We start from the raw sequence: 14,840 nt of genomic DNA, 5'->3' as shown, positions 1-14,840 counted from the left end.
AGTTGCGGAGTCGACATGGGGAGCCGTGGACATCGATCCCGCGCCGTGAGGACAGTGAGTAATTTGATCTTAGATACTTCGACTTCAGCTACGTTATTCACATAGCTGAAGTTGCGTATCTGAGATCGATGTTCCCTTGTAGTGTAGACCATCTCTAACATCTGTCATGTTTTTGGCTGCTTATCTCGCTGTCCAGCCACTCCCAGTTCTTCCCCTGAACCCTGACTTTTTGATACATATGTTTCACTTCTCCCTACAATGGTTCCTACTCCCAGTCTCCTTGTTCAGCCGGTCTGTTTCTCCTCCTCCCCCAGTTGCTGGGGTGACCTCAGTCCATCCCCACTCATTTCCTTCCTTGGCTCGCAGTCAGTTGTCTTTCTCAGCCACTCCAAATCCTTCCCCAACTCCCAGTCACTAGATTTATTTTTCTTTCCTTTTTTGCTTCCCTTCCCCTTCCAGTCCCAATTTAGTCCTTTTCTTCCTCTCCTCACACACCCCAGGGCTGGTTGTTTATCATCTGCTGTCAGGTCAGGTGGTTTCCTTCTCTATGCTGCCTAAGTACCAACTAGGGGGCTCATTGAGAACACAGGAGAGCCAGTCTGTTCTCAGTTCCAGTGCCGAGCCACACATTGGCCCAGAGCAACTGGGAGCAGCAGTTACAGTGAAAGTCCATCTTATCCCCGATAGCCCTTGCACTGAGCACGGTCAATTGCTGTATGGGGGTGGTGCAGTGTCAATCTGGTCACATGCAAGAACTGTGAAGGGATGGAGCATACTCAGACATTCTGTGGGGATGGTGCATGTGTAGCCTGCTTACCCCTAGGAATGATAAGAGGATGGAGTATGCTCCATGAGGATGGAATCTTCAGAGACTTTAGCTGCTAAAATTGAATAAGTCTATAGTGTGGTGTGTGATTTCCTGTCCTTCCAAAGACTTATAACTTGCACAGATTTTCATGGGAATGGCAAAAGGTACATGTGTGACTCAAAGACTAGTCTCCTACCAAATTTCAAGTCCCTGTTCTAAATCAGGGGTGTGCTAGAGCACTTCAGAGTAAAGATAGCTAGTATTTTTTAACATGGGCTAAACAATGCATTTTTCCCAGCCCTTGTTTTTGCAAATGGTTGAACCAAAAGAGTTCAGTCTGACTGAGACACCCATGTAAAATTGCAGTCCAAATATTTAAGTTGGCAAAGTTATGAACAACTGAAAACTGGGTCTATTAGGGGAAGTATAAGGCAACCTTAATAGGTGGTGCTAACAGCCTCACGTGTAATAAATATAAAATATTTTAATAGGCACAACAACTTCTATAGAATATTGACAATGGCAAATAAAGAAACTGAAATTTTAGGTATAGATATACAAATGATCAGTTAGGTCCAAAGGACCTGTACTGGACTTAATTTTTAAACCTCGAATAAGAGGGTTCCAGAGAAAATGCTGACAGACCCATAACTACATTGTGGCTATTACTGATGTGCTATGTAAAAGCTCAGAAATTAGAACCTCTGGGACTCATCACAGATATTTTTAAGTTCATTTGGCTCAATTACTCTTTACTGCAATATTTCTGTGTCTTTATATTAATACTCCTAAAGCACTGTCGTAAAATTCTTGGATGCTTTTTTTTTCTTATTAGACTTTTAGTCCTTACCCTATCTACACCCTAGTTCCAAAGCAAATAACTCTGGATTAGGCACAGGGATATCCTGACTCATCCCACTAGCTCGAGGACATAAAGCAACAGCAGAGGTGTCGTTGTTGTTCCTCAGCAGAGGGAGGGAATTTACTGCAGAAGTTTCTGGCATAACACATCCATCCATTTACCTGTCCCTGAACACCGCCTGCAAACTGCTTTGCAGGGTGCCGCTGCTGAGCTGGACTCCATGCCACAGAGGAGGAGCACATCTAAATCAGGCCTTTCTGTGCAGCGGAAAGGTACTGGTTCTATTACCAGGAGGCTCTCTGGACTTCTGGAGGTGGGGAAAGGATTTGTCCTTTTAATCCGCTAACGGAGTTTAAGAAACTGTATCATGCCTTATGGAAATACCATACTTTATAGTTTCTACCATGATGTTTTCAAAATAATGAATCAAATTGAATTTTACACTACAAATATAATGAGATACAACATAGTTTCTTCTCAAATTCTCTAATAAAAGCTTATCATTGTACTAGGTTCAGAAAAATCTTTATAGGATTCATGGAACTCTAAATTTTCAAGACAAGGGTTTGGTTTGCAAAAAATAAAGATGTTTTAAAATGAAATGCTCTCTCTGTTCTAGTGGCAGCTCACAGCACTGCCTCATAAAGCATTTGAGCATACACTCTCTTATCTGAACAGTAGAATGGTCTGACACTACCGGTAGGAAATGCACTTTATTACTTTCTAGTTGCTTCCTTTGCCTTTCTGCAGTAGAGGCTGTAGAAAGATTCTGAAAAAGATTTGGTGGTTGTGGTGGATAATCAGCAGAACATGAGCTCCCAGTGTGATGCTGTAGCGAAAAGAGCTAATGCAATCCTGGGATGCATAAAGAGGGGACTCTCAAATAGTAGTAGAGAGGTTATTTTACCTCTGTATTTAACACTGGTGTGACTGCTGCTAGAATACTGTGTCCAGTTCTAGTTCCCACAATTCAAGAAGGATGTTGATAAATTGGAGAGGATTCAGAGAAGAGCCATAAGACAGATTAAAAGGTTAGAAAGCATGCTTTATGGTGATAGACTCACGGAGCTGAATCTAACAAAGAGAAGATTAAGGGGTGACCTAATTACAGTCTGTGAATACCTAGACAGGGAAAACATATTTGATAACTGAAGACGTCCATCTGACATGATCCAGCAAGTGCAAGCTGAAGCTAGACAAATTCAGACTGTAAATAAGGTGTAAATTTTTGACTTAGGGTAATTAACCATGAGAAAGTATGACATGTCCAAACTGTCTTTATTTCATACAACCTGCCTCAGAAGAATCCTCAGTATCATTTGGCCCAGAACAATCTCGAACCAAGATCTATTGACACAGTGCAGCCAAGAGAATCTGAGCACCATCATTACCAGGAGGCACTGGAGATGGACTGGTCATGTGCTTCAGATACAAACTGATTCCATCACCAGAGTAGAAATAAGATGGACACCTGAAGGCAAGTGAAAATGAGGCCACCCAAAAACAACACGGCAAAGAGCTGTGGAAGCCGATCTGAAAAAACAGGCACAGCTGGGGAACCATTGAAAGACCTGCCAGAAACAGACAGGAGTGGAGGAGCTTCGTCACTACCCTAAATGCCAGAGGTGTAATAGGAACGTGATGATGATGATGAATTAACCATTGGAACAATTTACCAAGGGTCACAGAGGGTTCTTCATCACTGACCATTTTAAAATCAAGATTGGATGTTTTTTTAAAAGATCTGCTCTTTTAAAGAAGCTCCATGGCCTGTGCTATACAGGAGGTCAGACTAGATGATCACAGTGGTACCTTTTGGCCTTAGCATCTATGACTCTAGATGCAAGGGGGTGGGGTGTGTCCATCTAGCCCATCTCCTGAGGGAAAGATACACAAAACAGAACAAACAGAGGTGTACCAGAGAATTTTCTAAAGGAAAAATGAATACTTTCAAAATGAGATAGTCATCCATTTTCTTAATAACTAATCAGATTACATTATATTTTGCGGAATAAAAAATATTCAGAACTTTGATACAATCCTATAGTCTAGATTTTTTTTAATCTTATTTTGTTCCATGAACTCTGATTTTGATATAAATTTTTGCTGACATTTAGTGCAAGGACGAGCATAGTGGTCTGCATAATCACAATGTATAATTAATCCATTTATACATTGGATTGTTCTGGGATGAAATTTCTCCATTCAGCATTCTGGGTTTTGTTTGGCTTGGTTAATCTTAGTTATATAACTACTTCCTGTGACACTTAAACTTCCAAGTCAATTAGAAGTCAAGCAATGGCGTGTTTAGAAGTGAACCATAGATAAATGTGCTTATGCTATGTGATTATTCAGGATTTCTTGATGAAGTTCATAAATGCTCTTAAAGCAGTTAAATAACTTTGGGAGATAATTTTGTAGAAGTGATTGCAGGGATGGTAATCATGGGCTATAGCACTATTGTATGTGAAAGCAAAACAGCTTTCTCATCTATGCGGCAGTTCTAGCATGTCCAACAACCCTACTGTTGTATAAACCAAGATCCTTTGTACTAGTCTTGATAATGGACTGTTAGGCATCTACTCCAATGAATGTGCACCTGACCAGCAGTGTTATCAAGGTATTAATCAAATTGGAGCCACAGTTTGGAAAAAATGGGAAAATTTTATAAATTTTGCTTTCATGCTGTGTTTATAGCAAGGTTTCAAATGCACCAGAAAGAAATAAGAGTGCATGAAATAGATAGGGAATTACTTGCAAGAGTCTGTTCTGTGTGAATTTTTGAATTTCATTTTAAAGATACCTCGATAATAAAGACTAATCTCTTTTGACTTTTGTTGGAGCAAAGATTTTTAGCATATGGAATCTTTCTGGTTGCCCTATAATGCACTTTCTAGTTGTTTTTAGTCCGTTGTATAATTAGTTAGATCATTTATCTTCTGCCCCTATATAATGTATCCAAATTAATAGGCAGCAAATTTAAAATAAAGAAAAGGAAGTATTTCTTCACACAACACATGGTCAACCTGTTTAACTTGTTGCCATGGTATGTTGTGAAGGCCAAAAGTATAGCTAGGTTCAAAGAAAGAATTAGATAAGTTTTTGGAGGATAGGTCCCACATCCTCATGCTCCACTTGTCCCTGTAATCCCACTGCCACAAGTTGGTACTGGACGACAGGGGATGGATTTCTCAAAATTGTCCTCTTATGTTCATTCCCTCTGGAGCATCTTGCACTGGCCATTGTCATAGCCGGGATACTGGGTTAGGTGGGCCATTGATCTGACCCAGTATGGCTGTTCTTATGTTCCTTAATATGTGGAATTATTCCTTTCCAATTTCTGTCCTCTTTGACACAAAGCCTACCTACCCTTGAGTTGTGTCCTGTAGGAAAGTCACAGCTTGAAAGTCCCAGCCTGAAGCCCTTCCATCCCAATCCCAATGGATGCATGTTCTGTATGGCAGGTTACCGGCCTGACTCCCATTTCTGCAGTGAACATTCAGGATTTGAGACTGATACACCACAATCAGGGATAATTCTCAGCCTCAAAATGTTAAAGGTCAAGAAACATTGGCAGTAGACTGGCCAGCAGAGCCTTTCTGGATCTTTCTGTTGCAGTATGGCGTAATATGCTACTCACAAGGCATCTAGAAGATGGAACTAGTGGGATTCTGACATGGGAGCATCTAAAACTATTCAGTACAGCTGGGTGAATAATGGATTTTTCAGTTCACTGTCAATTCTGAGAAATCATAACATTTCATTTAAGGGTGAACCAAAAATGTTTAGAAATTTTCAGCAAATCAAAAGATAAAAAAAACTTCAAGTTGAATTGAAACAAAACATCTTGTTTTGACCCAACTCAACATTTTTCATTTAGACTTTGGGCATTTTGACAAAATCAAAAAAGGCCTAGATTCACAAAATGGAGGAGGCTAACAATTAGAACTTTCAGCCTGCTAGCTGGGGAACTCACCCCAGAAGTGGGATCCCCTGGGTCAACTACCGTCTCTGCCAGAGAAGTGATTTGAAAATGGGTTTCCCACCTCCCAGATGAATGATCTAACTACTGCTATTGGATGTTTAGGTATTGGTCTTTCTTGATCTCTCCTGTTGAAGCTGTTCCAATGACTTTTGTCATTCATAGTGGCAATTCGTAGTCATTGAGACGGGAAAGAAAGTGCGAATGAATCTATATAGCCTAGTGATCAGGGCATTCACTTAGCATGTGGGAGGCCCAAGTCTCTGCTCTTATGACTACTTGGTTAGACAAAGTGGGACAGCTTCAACAGGAGAGATTGAGAACGACCGATGTCAGAATATCCCAGTGTCCTGTGTTCCCTAACCACCATGATAAAAGTTATAAGGGAGGTTTCCTTCTTCTCTTCTCTGTCCCCAGGCCATTTTGTGATTATCTTCTTACTTTGCTTTTTCGTCAAAATGCCCAAAATTGAAAGGAAAATTTTCAAGTTGGATCCAAACAAAAAGTCATTTCCAAAACTTTTCAGTTTGGCTGAAAATATTAGGTGGAACTCCACATAAATTCATTAATGGATTCTGGTTAACCAATGCTGGAATACATTATTTTCCAAAAGTATTTTTCCCAGCTCTACTGTCCAAACATTTTAGTACCTCACAAAAGATAGTTTTGTTCAGGTTGGAAAAAATGGGTGAAGATTTGGATGTTGTTGTTTGGGTCTTATTTTTTTCTAGGTTTACTGTTTTTTTCCAGGGCAGTCATGGCATGAGTATACTTAGTGTGTTATCTGCTAGATTTTGGGTTTCCATTTGGATGGAAGGCAAGAAAGAACTTAATTAGCTTGCTAAAGCAGTTATGATTGACACCAGGCATCAGCACTTTTTATGTAAACATACTGATAGGTTTTGACAGGAAGTCTGAGGAAATCTACTGAATCACATATTCACCTTTTAGATATGCCATGGAGGGAATAAACTAATAAACCCAATCCTGCATTTATCCCAGATGCCAATCACTAGTAGGCAGATTGTGTAATTTTTATACAATTATTAGTCTTTACAGTGATTGTGCATGTTTCAAATGGCTCAAAAGAAAGAACTCTCATAGCCTTAATAGAATAAATATCATACACAGAGGAGATAATATTGTATATGGGTCTCATCATGTAGTCCTCTCTTTGGCAAACTGCCACTGACTGGCATATTGCCTGCAGTGTGCCAGGTTCTTTACAGATAGATGCAAAGACAAGAACCTGGTCCCAAAGGGCTTACAATATAGATATTCAATATTAAATTGTTGTTTTTTATTTTATAACTGCATCAATAATTCTGTTTTTTGTTTTTATTCCTTGTAGGTTTTACTGGGACTTAATAATGCTTATAATGATGGTTGGAAATCTTGTCATCATACCAGTTGGAATCACATTCTTTACAGAACAAACAACAACACCATGGATTATTTTCAATGTGGCATCAGACACTGTTTTTCTATTGGACTTGATCATGAATTTTAGAACTGGGACTGTCAATGAAGACAGCTCTGAAATAATATTGGACCCTAAGGTCATCAAAATGAATTACTTAAAAAGCTGGTTTGTGGTTGACTTCATCTCATCAATACCAGTGGATTATATTTTTCTCATTGTAGAAAAAGGGATGGATTCAGAGGTTTACAAGACAGCTAGAGCACTTCGCATTGTGAGATTTACAAAAATCCTCAGCTTGTTACGTTTATTACGTCTTTCGAGATTAATTCGATACATACACCAGTGGGAGGAGGTAAGACATATATTTATATATCCATTCACTAACATTCTATTCCTTTAAAAATGAAGAATTAGAACTCTTTAAAGAGCTCTAGATAAACTGGGCATGGGGAATCATGAAATCTATGACTTGGAAGAAGGCATCTTTACTGCCCATTCAGATTATTTACACATAAGGACTAGTTGATGTGCCTGTTTGTATGAAGAAGACATACTGGTGTTATCAGTTTCTCTCTATATAGAGAAGTGTAGAGTACATATGGCAGAAGAGTCTGTGTGTGAGCAGGGGCTCAGAATGAGACCCTGTTGTAAAATTCAGGGGTCAGTTGGAATCCTGTCTTGTAAAACTATTTTTTTATACTGTCCCCTATTTGTTCCAAACAATTTAGGGTTTGTCTACATAGCATCTGGGAGTGAGCCTCTCAGCTTCGGTTGACAGACTTGCATTGGTGGGGCTCATGCTAGCATGCCAAAAATAGCTGTGTAGACATTTTAGCTTGGGCTGGAACTTGGGATCTCAAGTCCACCACATCAGTCCCCAGGCTTGAGAGCCTGAGCCACATTGTCTATACAGATATTTTTATCATGCTAGCATGACCCCAGACAATCCAAGTCTGTCTACCCAGGCTGGGAGGCTCGCTTCCAGATGCAATTTAGATGCTCACTGTGGTTTGATGCCCATAAAAATTAATAGGACCTGTGCAGATAAACCCTTGTGTTAATCCTGAACGTTTTAACTTTGACTATGTGTTACATTTTCCATCTTATGACAGTGAAAATGGAAAGCATTTCCAATCTAACAGGTCTTTGGAATACAAATGTCTGAAGGCTTGTGTGTAGGTTGAATATTTTGATTACTGACCTGGTTTAAAAATGGTGATTGCTACAATCTTGAGTTAGCTCCTTCTTACCTACCCACTTCCAAAAGTAATACTTTGGGGAATGATCTCACGCTATCGACCAACTTGACAGAGGTTACCTTTCCAGAGTTCCAGGAATGAATGGCATTCCCTAGTATTTGGCATGCCAGGAAATATTACCATTCCCAGGAAAATATATTTGGGAAAGGTTTCTGCACAAATAATTATAAATCAGTCATTTAGTTTCTTGCTTATATCCATTTTTGAAATTGCAGACCATACTTGTTTTGGTTTTTGTTGTTTGTTTTTTAAGTGTGGGGAACTGCCAAAAGTAACAGTAAAATGTAACTACTGACTGTTAAGACTTCTGTTGAGTAAGAAACCTGAAGAAAGTTTTGGGACTAAAGAATATTTTTGTGAAATGAATGCTGTAGGATATTATGGTGCTCTTTCCAACGATGTCATATGTTTATCAGCTGTACCCTTTTCAGTGCACTAGATTCTCCTGCTCCTTTAAAAAAAAAATACTAAGTTTGTCCATAATATCCAGCAAGCAGATCAGTTTGTGTTAAAGGCCTGGCCCTGAGAAGTGTAGAGTACAGTATAAAACTTGTTCAAGCTAGTGGGGATGGTTGGAAAACAGAAATCCCATGCAGGTTGATGAGAGCTGCCGATGCTCAGTACCAGTTGGACTCAGTCCCTACATTTTCTTTGTGAAATCTGCTTATTTTTGCCTGGTAGGTGATACTGTATTATAGTGTAGTTATTATTGAAATGTTAACAATACACTGTACTCTTGTACTCAGTTTAGCTATGGCAAGTGATTAAGAAACTCTTGCAGGCCTCCCATAAACCTTTGCATTTACCTCTGCCATGTTTTCTAGAGGGATATTTTTGTGAATTGTTTTCAATGACATTAATTTGATTTAGATCAAAAGAAGTTAATGATATACTACAAATCATGGTGCCACAAATGATTTGTAAAAGTACTAATTTCCAATTTATGAGTAAACACAATATTTTAAATCAATGTAATAGACTTGAGATCTCAAATCCAATATAGGGACATAACGTTTGTACTCAGAAAGGTTTCTTTCCAGAAGGCAAATGTTTTGTATCATCTCTGTTGGCCAATAAACTGGCACAAACAATATTTCTCCCCACCAAAAAACAAAAACAAACAAAAAAACCCCAACCAACCAACCAACCAAAAACACCCAACACAAACAGAGAAAGGAGTCCAAAGCAAAGATAATTGAGTAGATGCTCCATCTAGTTTACAGCTGGCAGCCACTAAGAATCCCCAGAGCAAACAAGCTCTCTCTTGGGCTGCCACGTTACTTCTTCTTTGATTCCACTATTGAAAACTCAGAAATGTTTTTGGGTTGGCAATTTTTGTTTGTTGGGTTATAAGCAGTCCATTCTCTGGAAATGTCTACCATGCCTATTGCGTTGATATTTGAGCACCACTGGGAAGACAGAAAAAGAATCCAAAACAAGTTATTCATATTGGTTTTTAAAAAACAAACATTTTGCTTTTTTTAAAAAGGTCCCAATGACCTTGAAAATGTACAGATGTGTTAACATTGTGGACTAAATCAGAAATTGTCACCATAAGTATTGATGAATACAAGAATGAAATTCATCCAATGAAAAATATTTCTCTTCCCATTCTATGCATTTTTTTTGACAAGTTTTGTAAAGTTCCTCATGGATTTTCTTATTTGCTTTCATTTCCTCTAATAGCATATTGCTATTTTAAATTTAGTGAAGTCTTTGACAGTGTTCTACATGATTATCTCAGCTACAGTTTATAGACTGTACATTAGGATATGATAACAGCTTAAAAGGAAACAAAGATAGTTTAAGTGTAAGATGAGCTGTGCTTGAAAGAACATTAGTGGCATGGTCCCCAGAGTGTTCAGACCTTTGCTGGTATTTATTTACACTGCATTATGAGCGTGCATGCACATGCATGAGAGAGAACAATTATTAATTTTGTTGATGACACAAAATTAAAACCTGTTTCTCTGTATACAAATTAAAGGATTTGATCCTTTTTGCATATGGGTTGATGTGGGATTTTAAATGTGATTTAGAAAAATCTGAAATACTACATATTTGGATAAGAATGGTGAATACGAGGCCAAAATCACCAGAAGGGCCATAAGTGATTCCTTATTTTAATAGACTGCCAACAGAATGCACTCAGGAAAATGAAGTAATAGACAAACAAGCTTGTATAATAACACTGATCCCACTGAGATTCTTTTATAATCTAAGCTACAAAAGACAGGTTGGAATTGTTTGGGATATCCCCAGAACTCTAAGATGAATAGACTGCAACTATAAAAGGATTTTTATTTGATATATTTCACACAGGTTCACACGCTCTCCTTTCTTTGTCCATTTTTACATAATTTAGTCTCCAGCTGCTAATAGCCACATTCAGCAATTTTGAGACAGTAATGTGTGTAGTGTTGAAGGTTTCCCTTTAACCATGAACCATTATGAAGCAACACAGCTGCAACCTGCAGTATAGTTTATATAAATTCTGACTAGCTGTCATGGAGTGTCTCCTGAGAGTCCTTAAAGATTGAAGACACACGACAATACTTCAAGTCTCCTTTACCACCACTATGTTGTATTTTGTTGTTCCAGTAGGCTGCCACCTGTAGTACTATTTACATATATTTACAAGCTAAGCTAAGCAAACTCCCCCACTTTTTTCTGGGGAACGAAATGGGGCTCGAACAGCCAACTCTGCCTTCTGCCAGCTCTCCCCTTTCCCAGAGCTTCCTTCCTCTCAGTTTTTATGCTCACAGCTGCTGTGATTTCTTCCCTCTCTAATTAGCTCCTGAGCAGTAGCTCTGTTGTGTTGATTGACCTTCCAGTTAGGTCCCAATTAACCTATATTGGAGGGGATTTGAGTGACAGGATGCTGAGTCAGCTCCCGACTCAGCACACCCAGTCACAGGAGGATAGTTAATGTCACCCCATGTTAGTAGTTAGACAAGGGGTGGGCAAACTTTCTGGCCCGAGGACCACATCTGGGTATGAAAATTGTATGGCAGGCCATGAATGCTCATGAAGTTGGGGGTTGGGGTGCAGCAGGGCTCCGGCTGGGGGTGTCAGTTCTGGGGTGGGGCCAGAAATGAGGAGTTCAGGGTGTGGGAGGGGGCTCCGGGCTGGGAGTACAGGCTATTGGGTGGCACTGGGGATGAGGGGTTGGCGGTGCAGATGGGTGCTTCAAGCTGAGACTGAGGGGTTCAGAGGGTGGAAGTGAGATCAGGGCTGGAGCAGGGGGTTGAGGTGTGGGAGGAGGTTGGGGTGCAGGCTCCAGGCAACGCTTATCTCAAGCAGCTCCCGGACACAGTGGCATGTCCCCTCTCCAGCTCCTATGCAGAGGCACAGCCAGGCAGCTCTGCACACTTCCCTGTCCGCAGGGGCTGCCCCTGCAACACCCACTGGCTGTGGTTGCTGGCCAATGGGAGCTGTGAGGGCAGCACTTGGGGTGGGGCCAGCATGCAGAGCCCCCTGGCTGCACCTACACATAAGAGCCAGAGGGGGGACATGCTACTGCTTCCGGGAGCCGCATTGAGCCACAGCATGCGGGAATCGGAGAAGCCCCCAACCCTACTACCTGGCAGGAGCTCGAGGACCAGATTAAAATGTCTGGAGGGCCAGATGCAGACCTCAGGCTGTAGTTTGCTCACCCCTGAGTTAGACCCTTGTCAGTCAATGAGTGGTAATTAGAGAAAACATTTAAACAAAGATGGAGTGGATAATTTGACAGGAATTTAGTTTTTTTCTTTATAAATTGGCATTAACCTAGACCTATTATTTTTTCACTTTGGTTAAAGTACCCTACACTTACAACCCAAACAGCAGTAAACAGATGATACCTTGTTACTTTAAAATTGTGTGGTTTTATTTAAGTAAATTTTTGAAGGAAAAGGGGGAATTAGTATGTAATGTATTCTTTTTGGCAAAAGGCTCCTTTCCTCCTCTGACAGCTTATCACGCACTTCCAAAAATATTAAATATAGAATACCGGACCAAATTTCTACCTAGTATAACTTCACAGAATTCAAAGAATCAGATAGAAGGGACAATACTATGTGATTTAAGTGACTGATCACACAACTCAGATATTGAATCATGGGAAGTGAATACTCAAATGCAGTTGTCACAATGAATAGTTCAGAAGCAAACTGATAGGGGAAACTTGTTCACCTAAAATATTTATTGAATTTGAATTAAATTTAAAATCTATTATTTTTCATGGTAAAACTTCCAGTAGAAAATGGGGATATGTTGATCAAATTATATACTTTTAAAAGGTCAGAGGTCTGTATGTGACTAATCAGCTATTCAAAATTTTTTTCTATCATCTTGAGTGAATGGATCTTTAAGTAGGGAATAACTCATGTTAGGCTCACAGCTTTAAGTTTTTCTGTAAAATTCCTACTTTACTGACAGCACTTTCAATTCTTATTTGAATCTGGTATATTACTCTTGAGTTTGTATTCAGCTATTTTGGTTGTATACATTTCTTTCAAACTGCTGCTTTCTTCACCAAGGTATTTCTAAAAACTTGATTTGTAATAGACATAGAGATTGCTTTTTTGTATTGCTACTTGTAATTACAGAATAGACATCAATAATACTGCTCCCTCAGCCTGAATGCTTAGCCAATATTTGGGTCCTTTCACGTTTGTTTCAGTTAGGAGGAGAAATATGATAATGTAAGTCAGGTATATTTTTTGGATCAAGACTGTTTATTTTTTAAAAAAAAAGGATATAAAATCGTGTTTCCTTGACTATAATAGAAACAAACAATATAAGGCAGTTTTTGCATTCAATTTCCAAGACTGCCCCTCCTTTCAGTTCTGTGCCCTGAGGAGCTCTGCCTTTCTGCTCCCTTGGGGCACCATGCTGATGACTAGGACCCTACCAATTCATGGTCCATTTTGGTCAATTTCACGGTCTCAGGATTTTAAAAATTGACCTTGTCATGATTTCAGCTATTTCAGTCTGACATTTCATGGTGTCATAATTGTAGGGGTCCTGACCCAAAATGGAGGTGTGGTTGCATCACAAGGTTATTGTAGGGACAGTTGCGGTACTGCTACCCTTATTTCTGTGCTGCTGCTGTCAGTGGTGCTGCCTTCAGAGTTGGGTGGCTGGAGAGTGGCAGAGGTTCTGTCAGCAGCAGCGCAGAAGTAAGGGTGTGGTATGGTATTGCCACCCTTACTTCTGTGCTACTGCTGGCGGGGTGCTGCCTTCAGAGCTGGGCGACTGGCCAACAGCTGCCACTCTCTGGCCACCCAGCTCTGAAAACAGTGCAGAAGTAAGGATGGCAATACCATGACCCCCCTAAAATAACCTTGTGATACCCCCCCGCAAATCCCCTTTTTAAGTCAGAATCCCCAGTTTGAGAAACGCTGTTCTGCACTATAAAATCTGTGTAGTATAGGGTAAAAAGCAAGCAAAAGACCAGATTTCACTGGGAGGAGACCAGATTTCACAGTCTGATGCATTTTTCATGGCCATGAATTTGGTAAGGCCCTACTCATGACTGCTTCGCTTGTTGTCTATTCACTTTTCTCCTGCCTTTCTTTCCTTAACATGTGTCTAAGACTTGCCAAACAATGCTCTAGCCCCTGCATTTGCAGTGTGGAAGCCCACATACTAAACTTCTGTTCAGTTCTTGCCATGTGGTCCATTGACTTGGGAGGTGGCTTCTATTGTTTCCAGTGATCTCTGTGCATAAAGGAGCTTAATCACCTTCCATTTTGCAAGAAAGAAAGTTGCTTAGCACACACACTGGCTTTTAACCATGTTTGTGATTTTCTGTATGTCAAAGACCCAACTTGATGGCTGGCATTAATGCTTTCCAGACTAACAATAAATAAAACTGTGCTCCTGAAAATGTACCGTAAATCTATGTGATGTTGAAACACCTGTTTATTAGGGATTTAAACACATTTTAAAATGGCTACCCAATTGCTAACTTCATCTGAGTAGTGATGGGCAAAGAAGGCTGTTTTGCAAAATTCAGTTACTAAAAGTAACTGTACATTTAAGTAAAACCAAAAATCACAATAAGGTATGGGTAACCTCTGGTTTTAATTTTACCTGAACTGCCAAGTTTAATGAGTCAGGAGGATTATAGATTTCAGTTCTGCCTTTTGCTAATGCTTACATCTGAGCAAGTCAAAACTCCACAGAAATGTCTTACTGTTTTTCTGTTTGCCATATTGTTGTAATAGCTGACTTTTACAAGTCACACAGTAATGGATGCCCACATCTGAAACGATTCATGCTTGTAGCCTGGGAGAAGCATTCAGAAGAATTAAGAGAGTTTATTTTGGCTGTCTTGATTTGGAGCAGTTTATTCTCAAAGCTCCTGAACATTCAGGTAGCAGGCATCACCAAAATTCACTTTTCATACTGGCATTTGGTTAGAAGATTTCAACCTTTTTTTTAGTATGTGAACCTGACTATGGTGGTGGTGTGACAGACCAGGATACAATCCAGACTAATGAGTAGTTGTGTCACCC

General features: G+C 39.8%; 1 protein-coding gene across 1 annotated transcript in view; it reads left to right on the top strand.

Annotated features, from left to right (window-relative positions):
• HCN1 (hyperpolarization activated cyclic nucleotide gated potassium channel 1) overlaps positions 1-14,840 on the top strand; it is a 336,513-nt gene that overhangs the window by 23,846 nt on the left and 297,827 nt on the right. The window contains exon 2 of the mRNA XM_032805307.2: positions 7,004-7,427. Within this exon, the coding sequence (XP_032661198.1) occupies positions 7,004-7,427 (424 nt within the window). The remainder of the gene's footprint in view (positions 1-7,003; positions 7,428-14,840) is intronic.

This window comes from Chelonoidis abingdonii, chromosome 6, assembly GCF_003597395.2.
Source record: "Chelonoidis abingdonii isolate Lonesome George chromosome 6, CheloAbing_2.0, whole genome shotgun sequence".
Lineage (NCBI taxonomy): Eukaryota > Metazoa > Chordata > Testudines > Testudinidae > Chelonoidis > Chelonoidis abingdonii.
The sequence above is the reverse complement of the archived record's forward strand: the minus strand, read 5'-3'. Positions and strand labels throughout refer to the sequence as shown.